The sequence below is a fragment of the Hemitrygon akajei genome, chromosome 26 (genome assembly GCF_048418815.1).
Source record: "Hemitrygon akajei chromosome 26, sHemAka1.3, whole genome shotgun sequence".
Lineage (NCBI taxonomy): Eukaryota > Metazoa > Chordata > Chondrichthyes > Myliobatiformes > Dasyatidae > Hemitrygon > Hemitrygon akajei.
In genome coordinates this window covers 43,802,588-43,819,887 of record NC_133149.1, presented here as the reverse complement: position 1 = coordinate 43,819,887, position 17,300 = coordinate 43,802,588, and the positions used below count along the sequence as shown (strand labels likewise).

At 41.1% G+C, this 17,300-nt stretch overlaps 1 protein-coding gene across 2 annotated transcripts in view; it reads right to left on the bottom strand.

The window, feature by feature from the left end:
• Window positions 1–17,300, bottom strand: part of dscaml1 (Down syndrome cell adhesion molecule like 1) — a 673,508-nt gene that overhangs the window by 296,912 nt on the left and 359,296 nt on the right. For both annotated transcript variants that reach the window (XM_073030068.1, XM_073030069.1), the window contains one exon: window positions 2,203–2,349. In XM_073030068.1, coding sequence (XP_072886169.1) covers window positions 2,203–2,349 — 147 coding nt within the window. The remainder of the gene's footprint in view (window positions 1–2,202; window positions 2,350–17,300) is intronic.

Here is a 17,300-nt window from a genome sequence, read left to right as displayed (position 1 = left end):
ATATTTATTTATCTACGTACAGATAGATAAAAAAGTGAGGTGGTGTAAATGGGTTTATTGCCCATTCAGAAAACTGATAGCGCAGTGGAAGAAGCTGTTTCTAAAATGTTGAGTGTGTGGCTTCAAGCTCCTGAACCTCCTCTCCGATGGTAGCACTAAGAGCTACAATTTTAAATTTATAATTTTAAATACATCTTTAAGCATAGGAATATTTTTAACAGTCTTGGGTATAATTATCACTTCCTCCCACCCTACCACTGCCGACAACAACTTTATAAAATTAATCTTGGATGTGTTCATTTCAGAACACCCAAGGAAATCCACCATCACAGTTAAAGCAAGGGACTTTGAGGGGAATCTGATGGAGGGAGCAATAGAGGTAATGAGGTTGATGGTGTTGGATGAGAGCATGGACCAGCTGAACAAGTTACCTGCTGCAAATAACTTGTAATTTTGTGAAACTCTGAGCAAAATGTCATATAAAGATAAAAGTTTAGTTTCATAACTCTGAATATAATTCAGCAAATTAGACAGTTATAATGTTCTGCCCTGTCACTGATCCAATCAATAAGTAATTATTGAATTGTTTATGAGCTTTCGATTTGGAAGTGATTTGACTTTGTGGTCCTTGGTCTGAATCAAGCTACGATTTCACTCATCGATGTGTCCAGAATATATCGAGATTGAATTGTTCTGGCTCTCTCACTCTCCGATGCCAATGAAAGGACTTTCAAAGTTGTAGCTATTTCCTTCTGACACTAAAGGAGTGGCTATTGGCCTATTAATTCTATGCTGGTTCTCCAGAGCACATCTATCATTCTCATTCACCCAACTATATTCTTGTAATGCATTTTTTTCACACAAGTCACCTCATATCCCTCTTCACATAACCCATCACAGCCCTTAATTCACCTGCCACCCAACTACACAAGGGGCAATTGCAGTGGCCAAGTAGATGGATGTGGGTTCGCTTTCAATGTTTAAGAGAAATTCGGATAAATGCGTGGGTGGGTGGTGTATGGAGGGCTGTGGTCCTGGTGTGGGTCAATGGGACTAGGCAGTATAAGTTTGGCATGGACTAGATGTGCTGAAGGGCCTGTTTGTGTGCAGTGGTGCTCTATGACTCTACATCTTTGGGATGTGGGGAGAAACCCAAACACCCAGGGAAACTCCCAGGGAGAATATGCAAACTTGACACAGGCAGCAATTTGGATCAAGCTTGAACTTGGGTTACTGGAGCTATGTACACAGCAGCACTACATGTCCAATCCCGCAGTGTGAAACAGTTAAACTGGCTGGCATTTAGGTCTTGTTCAGCTGATGTTCTGTGCTGGTATGTTTAGCCTATTCAGTCTATTCTTGTTGATCTGTGTCCCAGCTATTCCTCATGCACTCTCATATATTTGGATTTGGTAATGGTACAGTAGTTAATAAGTTAGTGATTCGGAGACCTCCATACTAATCCAGAGACATGAGTTTGATTCTCAGCATGGAAGCTGTGAAATTTAAGTTCTGTTAAAAATAATCAAAGAATTGAAAGTAACAATTCTTAAAAATGCTTATTATGAAATGGCTGTAAAAGTCCATATGATTCACCCCTCTGAAGGAGGAATTCTGCTGCTTTTATCTGGTTGTGAATCTAGAGCTGAAGTGATGTGACCATTAAACTCCCCCTGCAATGGCCCAGCCACTCAATTGCAAAATATTTGCTATACTTACAAAAATCTACCAACATCAAATTTAGAATTAACCTGATATTAATCATCATTGGCTTATAAAACTATTCTGTTCACATTGATACTTATCCTAACCTTGTTCAATAAAAATATGACTTTTACTTTCCAATCTGATCCCATGTCTTAGATTTTAAAAATCACCCAAAATAGGATTTTTCCTCATAACTTTATGTTGGATTCTAAGTACCACTTAATAGTCCCACACTATAAGGTTGATAACCTTTCTAGAATACAGTACCTAGAAATACATACATTCTTCAGGCTTGGTTTAAGTAAAGTCTTTTACATCTGTAGTTTCTAATCCCTTGTCTTCAGATAGAAAGGCTAGAAGTTTTCTGTTTTTATAAACAAATTTTTAAAAGCCACTTTTACAATTATTTTCCAAAGTTTTAAATCCTGGAGACTCTGAATTAAATTGGAAGGGGTGGCAGTTACGTGTGACAGTGTGTGGCAAACCGTCCCTTACCGGAAACAGAGAGGCGGGCTCCATTGCTCTGCCGCGTTTCTCCGCTGTATTTATGTCTGGTGATACACCTGTACGTGGACAGCGCGTCCTCCTTTTGTACATCAGATATGTACAAGGCTCCATACGAAGTGATGTGGAATCTACTCCCTAGAGACAAAGAGAAACAAAACATTCAGTTTCTTGTCTGTCAATCAGGTGTAGGAAAGGATTCAAGTAGAAACTGGTCTCTGACAATGGATTGGACCATCATTTCCTTAACATCTGGAGCCCTTATTTTTATTGCAATAATTACCAGCACCAAGCAAACAATGTGAATCCAAGATTCTGAGGCTGTGTATTCGATTCCAGTGAATAACAATCTTTTAGCACGTTTACCCTTACAGCAAAAGCAAAGGATTTACTAAGCCATCACATCTTTCCCTGCCTGAGGATATCCCCATGCTTTTTGCATCCAATGAGTATAGCCACTATTGCAATGTACGGTATTTAATACAGAAAGTGTGTATCTAGCAAGCAGTCACAATCAAAAATAACTGCCAGGTAATCTATTTTGTTAGTGATATTGATTAAGGAATACACATGAACCAAGACACCAGGAAAAATTCCATCTGCAGCATTGATGAGACTTGGTTTAACATCCATGGCATCTACTCAGCTTCTATCGATTCCATGATCACCAACACAACCAAGCAACATAAATTATGAGACACTCAATTGATTCGAATTTGCCCATCACCAGGATCTCCCAGTTTCTTTTCTCAGGCTCTCCTACTGTGCTGTATTATCAGCATTTAAAGGCCTAACTCAATAGTTCCCTGCAGAAGATGCCAGAAGTTCAACAACAGGAGCCGTGTGCACGGCACAGCTGGTCAATGAATCACTCAAAATACACCAAACGATGGAAGTCTGAAATCAAACAGAAATTGCTGGAAAAACTCAGCACGCAGCACCCATGGAGAGAGAAGTGAAGCTAATGTTTCAGTTCAATATTTTTTCAGTCGGGATTGTAGCAAAGGAATGGGCTGAGCATTGTGATCAGTGGTGGAGCTCGTGCTCTCGTGCAATCCCAGTGAAGGTAGACTTCATCTTTCATGCTAGGAGAATCAACATCAAGTGGGTATAGATTCAAGGTGAGAAGGGGGAGTTGTTACGTTAAGATCTTTTTGCATAGAGATCGGTTGATTTCTGTGGTGGGATCAGATACAATTAGAGTTTTTAAGACACAGTTAGACTGACATACAATCGGCAAGGCTTAGAAGGATATGGACCTAATGTGGGCAAATGGTGCATGCACTTGGTGGGTGTCTGTGATGTACAATTCTATGACTCTTCCTGATATCTGTTGCTGTCAGGTGTCAAGACAAGGCTATTTCTTGTGTCCAGAAACAAGGACGTTATTGGTATTGGTATTAAGACCATAAGACATAGGAGCAGAATTAGGCCATTCAGCCCATTGAGTCTGCTCTGACATTCCATCATGGCTGATATATTATTCCCTTCAACACCATGCTCCTGCCTTCTCCCTGCAACCTTTAACACCCCAATTAATCATGAACCTACCAATCTTCTCCTTAAATATACTCAATCACTTGGCCTCCACAGATTCACCAACCCTCTGGCTAAAAAAAAAAATTCCTCATGTCTGTTCTAAATGGATGTCCCTCCATTCTGAGGCTGTGTTTTCTTGCCCTAGACTACCCCACTACTGGAAAGCATCCTCTTCACATCCACTGAATCTAGACTTTTCATTAATCTATAGATTTCAATGAGATCCCTCCTCATTCTTCTAAACTCCAGCGAGTACAACAAACGGCCCTCAAATGTCAATCTTTTTCATTCCTCGGATCCTCTTTGTGAACCTCCTCTGGACTCTCTCCAATGCCAGCACATCTTTTCTTAGGTAAGGGCCCAAAAGTGCTCACAATACTCCAAGTGCGGTCTGACCAATGCCTATAAAGCCTTAGCATTATATCCTTGATTTTGTATTCTATTCCTCTTGAAATGAATGCTAACATTGCATTTGCCTTCCTCACCACCAACTCAACCTACAAGTTAACCTTGAGGGAATCCTGCATGAGGATTCCTGTCCTCTTGCACCTCTGATTTTTGAATTTTCTCCCCATTTAGAAAATAGTCTATGCCTTTATATGTTCTGCCAAAGTGCATGACCATGCACTTCTCTACATTATATTCCATCTGTCATTTCTTTGCCCATTCCCCCAATCTGTCTAAGTCCTTCTTCAGACACCCTGCTTCCTTAACACTAACTGCCCCTCCACTTACGTTTGTAAACTTGGCCACAAAGCCATCAATTCCTTCATCCAAATCACCGAATTATAACCTGAATAGAATAGGTCCCAACACCGACCCCACTAGTCACCAGCAGCCAACCAAAAAAGGCCCCTTTATCCCACTCTTTATCTTCTATTCATGCTAGTATATTTCCTGTAGTAGTACCATCAGCTCTTATCTTGTTAAGCAGCCTCATGTTTATCACCTTATCAAAGGCCTTCTGAAAATCCAAATAAACACCATCCACTGACTCTCCTTTGTCTATCCTGTCTGTTATTTTCTTAAAGAATTCCAAGAAATTTGTCTGGAAAGATTTCCCCTGAAGAAAACTATTTTGGCTTTGGCCTATTTTATCAAGTGCCTCAAAGTACTCTGAAATCTCATCCTTAATAATAGACTCCAACATCTTTTGAACCACTGAGATCAGACTAACTGGCCTATAGTTTCCTTTCTTCTGCCTCTCTCCCTTCTTAAAGAGTGGAGTGACATTTGCAATTTTCCTGTTCTACAGGAACATTCCAGAACCTAGTGATTCTTGAAAGATCGTTACTAATGCCTCCACAATCTCTTCAACTGCCTCTTTCAGAATCCTGGGGTGTAGTCCATCTGGTCCAGGTGACTTATCTACCTTCAGACCTTTCAGTTTCCCAAGCACCTTCACACTAGTAATGACAACTGCACTCACTTCGGCCCCCTGACACTCTTGAACCTCTGGAATACTGCTATTGTCTTCCACAGAGAGGATTGATGCAAAATACTTCCGTTTGTCTGCCTTTTCCTTGTCCCCTATTACTATCTCTCCAGTGTCATTTTCCAGTGGTCAGATCTCCAATCTCGTCTTGCTTTTAATCTTCAGCTATCTGAAAAACTTTCTGTATCCTCTTTGATATTATTAGCCAGCTTACTTTCATATTTCATCTTTTCTCTCTTTATGGCTTTTTAGTTGCCTTCTGTTGGTTTCTAAAAGGTTCCCAATCCTCTCCTTTTCACTAATGTTTGCAATATATGTCTTCTCTTTTTCTTTTACAGTATCTTTGACTTCCATTGTCAACCAACGTTACCTCATTTTCCCTTTAGAATACTTCTACATCTTTGGGATGTATCCTTCCTGCACCTACCAAATCTCCCCAGAAACACCAGTATTGCTGTTCTGCCATTATCCCTGCTGCTGTCCCCTTCAAATCAACTTTGCCAGCTGCTCTCTCACGCCTCTGTAATTCCCTTTACTCCACTGTGATACCGATACATCAATTTTAGCTTCTCATTCTCAAAATTTATGATCACTGTCTCCCAAGGGTTCCTTTACCTTAAGCTCCCTTATCAAATCTGGGTTATTACACATCACCAAATCCACAACTGCTATTCCCCTAGTGGGCTCAAGCACAAGCTGTTATGGAAAGCCTTCTTATAGGCATTCTTCAAATTCTCTCTCTTAGGATCCAGCACCAACCTGATTTTTTTGAATTTACCTGCATATTGAAATTCCCATAATTATCACAATTATCACAATGTTGCCCTTCTAACATGCCTTTTCTCTCTCCTATTGTAATCTGTAGCCCATGTCCTGCTACTGTTCGGAACCTGTATATAACTCCCATCAGGATCTTTTTACCTTTGCAGGCTTTAAACTCTACCCACGATTCTGCACCTTCCCATCCTACATCACCTCTTTCGAATGACTTGATTTCATTTTTCACCAACAGAGCCACCCCAAGCCCTCCACCTACCTGCCTGTCCCAGTGATACTGGTATTGGTATTGGATTATTATTGTCACATGCTCAAAGATAAACTGAAAAACTTGTCACATATATAGATCAAGTCATTACACAGAGCATTGAGGTAGGACAAGGTAAAACAATAACAATGCAGACTAAAGCATGAAAGCTGCAGAAAAAGTGCAGTGCAGGCGAACGATGAAGTTTAAGATCATAATGAGGTAGATAGTGAAGTCAAGTCCATTCTATCACACAAGAAGTCCGTTCAAGAGTCTGATTGAGCAGACCAAGCATGAGTGACAGAGAAGCGCAGCTGGTAGAGCTGCTGCCTTTCAGGTCCAATGATCTGGGTTCGATCCTGACCTCGGGTGCTACCTGTGTGAAGCGAACAAGATCTCTCTTTGACTGCGTGAGTTTTCCCAGGGTGCTCTGGATTTCATCCCATATCCCAAAGATGTACCAGTGGCAGGCTAATTAGCTGCTGTAAATTGCCTCTGGTGGACAGTCAGATCCAGGGGGAGTTGATGGGAATGTAGGGGAAAAAGGGATTAGTTTAGGATTAGTGTAAATGGGTACTTGATACAACAGGCCAAAGGGCTTTTTTCTGTGCTCTATGACTGTGACATCAATAAACCATCAGACATCAAGACTAACATAAAAAGCAAAGATTTTGACTAACTTTATAAACATTTTATAGAGCTCCAAACAATAAAATAGGATTAGAATAGGATTAGTACAAATCAGTATGGGATGGTCAATACAGACTTGGTGAGCTGAATGATTGCTGTATAATTCTACGACTCTGACTTTATGACTAAGGATTGGAACATACACAAGGGACTAAGTCAGGAATTGGAATGAAGGTTCTTTAAATAAAAAAGTAAAAACTATTTTTAATCTATCAAGTTTTAAAATAATTATCTTGGAAAATGACAATCTTTACATATAAATCAGGTTCAAAGGGAAAAGAGATCAATAAGCAGGAATGAGGATTTAGTATGTTATTAAAATTACTCACGCCCCATGTAAAAATAAAACATTTGGAGTTTTCTTTTACAAAGTATGCAGGCAGTTGACATTTTTTGGGGATTTCACTCATTTCTGAGGATTATATTGAAATCAGCTGCAAAATAGGACCCCTTTGGGTGAGCAGGGAATCACTGACAATACCTACTGGCTTCCCTTGCTGAACTCTGCATGAGTGCACTCCAGAGAATGCTGTCAGGTTGCTTCTGTTAGAATTGAGCACTGAAAGAGTCTCTAACTACAAATTCCCTGTCTTATTTTTCAGCATGATTTGCTGTAGACCATTCAATCCATCAAGTTCAAACTGGCTCTAACATTTCAGTTACCCCCCCCCCCCATTCCCATAATCTTCTTCCTATAAACTTTTCTTCATTCTAATCCTTGACCAGCCCCCTTTTTACTGTTACTATTGAACTTGATTCCTCCTCTATCCCTAGTGGTGCAATGCAGACCCAAACTACTCTCTCTGTAGCTTCTTAATAAAGTATCTAAGTGGCCCAAGTGTTGGAAGATGGGATGAATATTGTTGGGTTCTGACTGGTGTGAAAGGACCATGTTGTATGGTTCAATGACTTTGTGAGACCATAAGACCATAAGACATACAAATTAGACCACTTGGTCCATCTAGTCTGCTTCGCCATTCCATCATGGCTGATTTATTGTCCCCTTCAACTCCTTTCTTCTGCCCTTTCCCCATATACTTTGATGCTCGAATAGCCAAGAACATATCAACTTCTGCTTTAAATATATTCAATAACTTGGCCATGAATTCCACAGATTCACCACCCTCTGGCTAAAGAAATTCCTCCTCAGTTCTGTTCTAAATGGATGTCCCGCCATTCTGAGGCTGTGCTCTCTTGCCCTAGACTCACTCAAGTATAGGCAACATCCTCTCCACATCCACTATATCTAGGCCTTTCAATATTCAATAGGTTTCAAGGAGATTTCCCACTCATTCTTTAAAACTCCGTCAAGTACAGGCCCAGAGCCAAACACTCCTCATATATTAAACCTTTCATTCCTGGAATCATTCTGTTCCATCTGCCACTTCTTTGCCTATTCGCCCAAACTGCTGAAGTCCTTTTGTTGACTCCATGCTTCCTCAACATTACTTACCCTCACCACCAACCTTTGTATCATTTACAAACTTGGGCACAAAGCCATCAATTCTGTCATCCAAATCACTGACATACAACCTCAAGAGAAGCGGTCCCAACACCAACTCCTGCGGAACACCACGAGTCACCGGCAGCCAACCAGAATAGGCCCCCTTTATTCCCACTCTTTGCCTCCTGCCAGTCAGCCAATCTTGTATCCATTCCTATAATACCATGGGATCTTATCTCGTTAAGCAGAACCTTGTCAAAGGCCTTCTGAAAATCAAGTAAACAAAATTCACTGACACTCCTTTATCTATCCTGCCTGCTATTTCCTCAAAGAATTCCAAGATTTGCCAGGGATTATTTCACCTGGAGGAAACTATGTTGACTTTTGCCTACTTTATCATATACCTCCAAGTATACTGAAACCTCATCCTTAAAAATGGACTCTAACATTTTCCCAACCATTGAAGTCAGGCTAACCGGTCTACAATTTCCTTTCCTCCACCTCCCTCCCATCTTAAAGAGTGGAATGGCATTTGCAATTTTCCTGTCCTCCAGAACTTTTCCAGAATCTAGTGATTCTTGAAAGATCACTACTAATACCTCCACAATCTCTTCAGCTACCTCTTTCTGAATCCTGAACTGTAGACCATCTGGTCCAGCTGACTTATCTACTTTCAGACCTTTCAGCTTCCGAAGCACCTTCTCTTTAGTGTTAGCAACTTACTCACTTCTGCCCCCGACACTCTTGAACTTCTGGCATACTGCTCATGTATTCCACTGTGAAGACTGCCACAAAATACTTAGTATGTTTGTTCAACATTTCTTTGTCCCCATTACTACCTCTTCAGTGTCTGTATATGTTGCCATACAGGGAAATGTGATCAAAATGACTTTGACTGTGGAATGATTATTGGTGCCAGACGGGGCAGTTCGAGTATCTCAGAAACTGCTGATCTCCTGGGATCTTCATGCACAACAGTCTCTAGAGTTTACAGAGAATGGTGTGAAAAACAAAATAAAAACATCCAGTGAGCAGCAGTTCTGTGAGTGAAAACACCTTGTTAATGAAAGGGGTCAGAGGAGAATGGCCAGACTAGTTCAAGCTGACAGGAAGGTGACAATAACTCAAATAACCTCACATTACAACAGCGGTGTGCAGAAGTAATAAAGTGGTCATTGAGTGTATAACAAACAGCTAGAGTTCCTGTGGTCCCACCACTGGTCACAGGCTTCCAACCACAAGAACGCATCTCCATCATCACTCTCCACCTTTTTGGATCAGTTCCCATGTCAGATCTTGTCAAAGGCCTTCTTGAAATCCCTGTAGACTACATCAACTGTACCGCCCTCATAGGATCTGACCAATAAGCAACTCATGCTGATTATCTTTGATTAATCTCTGTTTTACCAAGTGTAGATTAATCTTGTATCTCAGAATTATTTTCTAATAACATCTCTACCACTGACGTTAGACTCACAGGGCTACAATTACTTGACTTATTCACACAGCACTTCTTGAATTCCTTTGTCTAAATATCTGGAGAGTAAAGCTAAATTGTATTCATTAGATTGAAACCAAGGCTAAGAGGGTTAAATCCAGGTCAGTTCCAGTATTCCAAGGCCTCAAACAGAGAAAGTAAAGGGTGATCTAATTTACATTTACAAGCTAACTAGGGTAGAGTCAGAGAATTATTTCTTTGGGAATTGGGTATGAGAGTGAGGGAAAAGGGTGACAAGTTCAGAATACAGCAGCACAATGTTAAAACTAGAGGTGGGAGTCCCACGGATTGCCATTAATGATACACAGGGGATTGGGGAAGGGGGCCAGTTGAAAACTTTAAACTTAAGATTGAATGATAATTGCTCAGCAAAATCTCACTAGTGGGATGGAGTAGTGATGCAGGTTAGTCACAGCTAACTGGATGGTCAGGAGGTCCTACCCATGTCACTAAGTTCATGTGCACATCTTCTCAAACCTCCATGTCCTTGTTTTCCTTTGTAGGATCTGTTCTCAGACTCTCAGGGTAAAGTCATCAGCACACCCTGTGAATGATGGCAACTCATCCTTTTAAGATCCTGTCGGACGTTTACACATGTTTGGAACATCCTCTCCTTCCTTCCTTCCTCCTCTCTCCACTTCTCCCTTCACTTTTTCCTTTTATGCTTCACAGAGTCAACAGCACAATGAGGATAATTTGCTGTACAAAGTGGATGCTACACAGGAACCAACCCAACATACAGCTGCCAATCATACCTATCTCTGTGGAGAGCAAAGGGTATGACAAGGCACAGACGATGTCATAGGAAGACCCCAGTTTGTTCATACCACTGGACTCGGATTGCTAAGGCTGAGAGAGTGCAAATGCCCCAGCGCAAAGCCCTTGCCACTTTAAAAACTCTTTTGCACAGGTTGTATGTCATCGTCAGACATCACAAGCAACCAACTGTAAGTAAAGCAGCTCTCCACTTGCATCTTTGTCAATGTGGCCAGACAAAGGGAAGAAGGAAAGGAAGACATTGAAGCAGCATCTACGAAGGGGAATAAAGAGTCAACATTTTGGGCTGAGAGTCCTGTTGAAGGGTCTTGGCCTGAAATGTTGACTCTTTATTCCTCTCCATAGATGCTGTCTGACCAGCTGAGTTCCTCCAGCATTCTGTGTGAGCAACAGATAGATAGGATGGTGAAGAAGGCCTTTGGTAAGTTAGCCTTCATTACTCAGAGCAATGAGTTAGGACATTATGTTGCAGCTGCACAAGGCATTGATGAGGCCACGTAAGCTGGAAAGAGTGCAAAGAAGATTTTTCAAAACGTTGCCAAAACTCGAGGGCCGAAGTTATAACGCGAGGTGGGGTAGGCTGAGATTTTATTTCTTGGAGAGTAGGAGATAGAGGGATGACCTTATAGAGGTGAATAAAATCATGAGGGGCATAGATAGGGTGAATGCACATGAACTTTTTCTCCAGAGAAAGATAATTGAAAACTAGAGGGCAAAGGTTTAAGATAAGAGGGGAAAGATATAAAAGGAATGTGAGGGGCAACTTCTACACACAGAAGGTGGCGTGTCCATGGTATGATCTGCCAGAAGAAGTGGTTGAAGCAGGTACAATTACAACAGATATGAAAAGTTTACAGGCCAGATGAGGGCAAATGTGACTAGCTCAGATAGACGTTTTGTTTAGCACGGACAGGTCAGGCCTGCTTCCACGATGTATTTATTCCCTGACTCTGTGACAACAGTGACCAGACTTTAAAAAAAAAGACCTTTGGTGATTATAAAGTGCTTTGCGTGTTCTACATGGGAAATAGGAAAAAACGAATCTTTCTTTATGATGCTTGCATCTACAAAGAAAATTATAGTTAAGCCATTAGGTCAAATTTGATAGCCTTCCTTAAATGGTTTTACTCGGAGGTTGTGACGACTCAGGATACAAGGCCTGTATGAACTAAGACTGGTGCTGGGGCCTGGGCTGAGTAAAGCCATGGCATCTACTGTGGGTAGCAACTGGGGGAAAAGAGCCAAAGGCTGCATTTCAAACAATCTCCCTCATGACTATAAATCAGGCTGAATGGACTCACACATGAAGAAATTGCCTTTTGTAGAGCTTCCAGAGGTCTGATGATGCCTGACAAAAGGGTAAGAGCAGAAGTTAAAAATTTAGTAAGTACTTATAAAGGTGAATAGAGAGAGACTGGCTAGGCATTCAACTATGTGGGTCAACAGTTTAAAATTTCTACTAAGCTGAAAGATTCTCCTTTCAAATGGTGTTTGAATATTTTCTAACAAAGTGGTTGAGGCATACTAAAAGAAAATTTGATTCAGCAACTGACACAAACCCCAGATTTGAATCCACACGCTCATCCCACTGGTTCCCTTCCCCCCTCAGTTCCCATCTGCTTTCCCCACCTCCCTCACTTGATCCTATGCTATGCCTTTTTTTCCTAGCAGGTTCCACCATCTGCAGCCCCTAGTCGTCTTCACCTGTCACCTCCCAGCCTCTGTCGCTATTTTCCTCTTCCACCTGCCTATCATCCCTCCTCATCTGGATCCATATATCCCCTGTCAACTTTTAACCCATTCCTTCTCTTCACCTCTTTACACTGGCTCCCTCCTGCAATATTTCAGTGGTGATGAAGGATCTTGACCCTAATTGTCCCTACAGTCTAGCCTCTTTCCAATCCTGGACATAGAGGGGCTGAATTAAATGTTAAGCACCTCAAGCACTGAGAGGGTGTATAATTTCAGAAGGCCACATGACTGTGGTGGACACGCGAACAAACTACCTAGTTGTGTAGTTGAGAGCGGTACCTTAGAGACTTTCAAATCCAAACTCAATATAGTTATTTCAACACACTATGTGAATAGGAATTTGGCAAGCTTTGTTGGGCCAAATAACATGTTCTTGTTAAAAACTTTCTAATGCTCTATATACTGTATATTTTAATCATAGTCATACAACATCGAAACAGGCCCTCTGACCCAACATGTCCACACTGACCATGAATAAAAATACTTCTTACCTGACTTAATAAGAACACAACTTTATTACAAATATAGTTTATTTTTGAAAAAGAGTCATTCTCCATTGATGCTGCCTGACCTGCTGAGCTCCTCCGACATCTTATTTTAAGGAACAAAGAACAGTACAGTACAGGCCCTTCTGCACATAATGTTGTGCTGACCTTTTAACCTACTCCAAGATCAAGCTAACCCTCCTCCCACCCCACCACATGGACTTCCATTTTTCTTTTATCCACGTGCCTATCTAGGAACTTCTTAAACATCCCTAATGTATCTGCCTTTATCACCAACCCTGGCAGGGTGTTCCACACATCTACAATGCTCTGTAAGTAGTGCAAAAAGGGAGCAAAAATAGTGAGCTGGTGTTCATGGGTTGGATCATTGTCCATTCAGAAATCTGAAGATAGAGGGGAAGAAGCTATTCCTAAAACGTTGAGTGTGTGTCTTTAGGCTCCTGTACCTCCTCCTTGATGGGGGCAACGAGAGGCAGGCATGTCCAACATGATGGAGATCCTTACTCATGGATGCCACCTTTTTGAGGCATCACCTTTTTTAGATGAAGGGGCTGGCTGAGTTTGCAACTTTCTGCAGCTTTTTCTGATTCTGTGCAGTGGCCCCTCCATACTAGACAATGATGCAACCAGAAAAATGAGAACAAAAAAAGAAAACCTAGATTTTTAAAGTGTGTAAAACAAGATATGTCTGACAGAAATTACTGAGCAGCTATGAATTTAGCCAATTCTCATTAATATTGTACAACAGGTGGCTCAAGTCACAGAATTCAATATCAAGACTTATTGCATTTATATTTCATTTCAGGTGATTTAAATTGTTGGGATTTTCTGGGTCTGGAAGCATGGAAAGAGCTGGCCTTAACTCTGATGCCTTTTAGGTGGATTAATGCTAAATCAGAATTATTGAGATTCATGCACATTTATGAGAATGTGGAATGAAATTATATTTTTTTCCTGTACCATGTCTGTGCCCACCTTAAAAGTTAAAAATCTAACTCATAGGATGGATTCTGACAATGATCATCTCTCTGTCACCTGGACATTTTGGTCTTTATGATGGATTATGAGATATAGAGGGAGTAAACATTGAATTTTACACACAGCCTGCTAAACAGAGCTACAAATCCTCCAACTGGGTCTCCTGGCTGCTTGGGGTGCTGAGAAATCAAACAATCAACAAAAAGAATCTGAGAGCTTAACTCCAGGACCAGCAAACATGGTTCATGAATTAACAGCCAATTATGGATTTACGTTATTGCTCATCAGGGGTTCTTCAGTGGAAGGAGGTGTCTGGAAGTTCAATCTTTGAATACATTTTCATTCAGTTTACGCAACTGAAAATCACTGTCTCTCCGAGTGGAACAAGATAGGGACCACATCGGAAATGTTCTGTGTCATTCTGGAAGTTCAACTGGCTTCTTTCAGTTAGGAATTCTCTCTCATCTGCTTGACATGATCTGTGCATCAGCTGCTTGTGGAATAATGATTCTCCCAGTGCAACTTTCATTTGGTGTCTCACTATCCTAGATAGGACAGGGTGTTTGCATTGCGGAGCACCACTGGGAGATCATCAGCATCAAGTCATCTGTCACTTTCATTCTCCATCCTCTCTGATCTCCTTGATTTTGGCCTCTTACACTTTTCCAGCAAAGACCAGAAGCTTGAGAGCAAGGCCTCATTGTCCACAAAGGTGCTCAGGACTTGACACTTCATTTTAAATATTAGATAAGCAGCCTTTTTTGAGGAAAGGTTATCAGCCTGAAATGTTGTCTTTCCCTCCATTGATATTTACAGTGTACTCTGATTTACTTCAGATTTCCAACATCTGTAGGGCTTTGCTTCTTGCAGTTGTGGCAATGTTTTCTTTTCTCCTTTCTTACTCCTCTTCTATTTACATGCATCTCCTTCAATTTATATCTCTCCTCATAGATGGATTAGGCTTTCTGAGCACTGCTGGCATTTGCTTTTATATTAGATTTCCAACACGTGCTTATTTTTGCTTTTTTTTGTTTGGCTACTTTGGACCACATTGGGCCACCTTTCTCTGAACTGTTCTGGGAGTTTGTGTCACTGGGTCAGCTCGGCCTTCCCTACACAGACGGGGTATTTGTGGTGAACTACATATACCTGTCTGGACATGCCCCCTGATGACTGCTCCTGTGGCTCCTCCCACAGACCCCTGTATAAAGGTGATGGAGGTCTGAGCCCGGCCTCTCTGTCTTCAGGATGTAGTATAGTGATCAATCACTGCTTGTTCCTTCTTCCAGTCAATAAAAGCCAATACCTCGCCTTTACATCTCAGAGTGAGTTATTGATGGTGCATCAGTATTGAAATTCCATACTTACTTATGATTCGTGCGACCCACCTTCCCGCTATCACAATTTGACCACAAAGTGCTAATTCTTCTCTGTATCACATCTTAGCTGGGGAGACAATATCTCCAGCTTGGACCTAATCTTGTTTACGGGCACATATCCCACACTTTGCTCACCACTCACCTACCACACCCAGGATCTCATTCCTGACCTATGACTCAGGTTTTTTACCATCCCCTCTCTTGATCCCCATACTAGACCTCTGTCCCAAATGGCATATTTTCAACAACAAAATGTGCAACCCTTTTTAGCAAGGCTTTCAGTCTTAGGGTTATTGAAATTTAGCACACGTGTTTTGGATTAATCACAGGAGATTTCCCAGGAGTCAGCAACTTTGGACTTACAACATCTTTTATCCTTTCAAGGCACTGGAAGGTTGGCACTTATTGTCCACCCTAACTGCTGCTGAGTCCACCACAATGGACTTGCCAAGCATGGTTGAGACTTGGTGAACTATATAGGCTTTTACAATAATCCTATCATTCCATTGTTACTGTTGGAATTGGGAAATTGGATTATTATTATTGCGACAAGTACCAAGTACAGTGAAAGACTTTGTTTTCTATATAGATCATTCCACACATAAGAACATCAAAGTAGTTCAAAGGGAAAAACAATAACAGAATACAGAACATCTTGTTACAACTACAGGGAAAGTGCAGTGCAGATAGATAGATAAAGTGCAAGGTCTCGACAAGGTAGATTGAGATATCAAGAGCTCACCATTATCATGCAAGAGATTCATTCAAGAGTCTTATAATGCCGCAGACCAGGCAGCATCTATGGAAAAGAGTACAGTCGACGTTTTGGGCCGAGACCCTTCGTCGAATGTACTCTTTTTCATAGATGCTGCCTGGCCCAATAAGTGACTTCTGTAATCTGCTGAAACACAGCTACTAAGTTCCGTTGTAAGATAAGTCATAAGTACTTTGGACAGGTTATTGACCTGAACAAGGTGAGCTCAGTGTAGACTCAATCTTTTAACTACTTTTTACATTGTCCCTATGAAGATAAGCAACTGGATATTTGAAACCAAGCAAGTTCTGCACCTCTACTGAAACAGAGACAGTCATGGAACCTCACAAATCAGTGCTCTGAAAGATGCAGTCTTGCTCTTTTAACTCTGAACATTTATTCATCTTTGGCTGGTTGCTGCTGGTGCGTTTGTTAGAATGTTGGCAACAGCAAGGAGAAATGATAACATCCATCTGGTCACAAGTGATAAGAGACAAAGAAGAAATTTAGTTCCCCAAGGAGTTGCTGAAATTATTTTCTTAGACGCAATAACCTGAACAACACATTGACCATGGCCTGAAGAAGTCAAACATTGTTCAACTGTACACTGGAAAGGCCCCAAAAGATCTGCTTTCTCAGCAAAGTATGTAATGAAAACTCTAGTGATATCAAAGGACACTAGATTAACCTAACTGTGGTAAATGATCACTCTGACAATGGAGTGAGAGAACAAGATGGGTAACAACTCTGTTCTTTCCAGCATTGCTTTGCACCTTGAGAACAATCTAAAAGCAATCCAATTTTCTCTGAAGCCAACTGATAACAAGCAGGCGAGATATTTTGTTTGGCACATGACAACGTCTGCCCAAACACCACGAGGTAACAGAAAGATGATTGAACTGATCTGAAATATGTAGCAGGGCAAATGGTAAAGGGAGAGAATCAGCATATAGGAGGGAGATTGAAAATCTGGATGAATGGTGCCACAACAACCTCTTATTCAACATCAACAAAACCAATGAGCTGTTTATTGACTACAGGAGAAAGAAACTGGAAGTCTGTGAGTCAGATAGAAAGGGGAATGAACTTTAGATTCTATGATGTTGTCATATCAGAGGATCTGTCCTGGGAGCAGCATTTAAATTTCTTTACACAGAAGGCAAGATAGAGTCTCTACTTACTTAGAAGTTTGTACACATTTGGCATGTCATCTAAAAATTTAACAAGGTTCTATAGATGCACAGTGGTTCCTTAAGGTTGTTATAGCTGGGGATTGTATTGGGAACAAGCTCCCACTACCTATTAAATGCTCC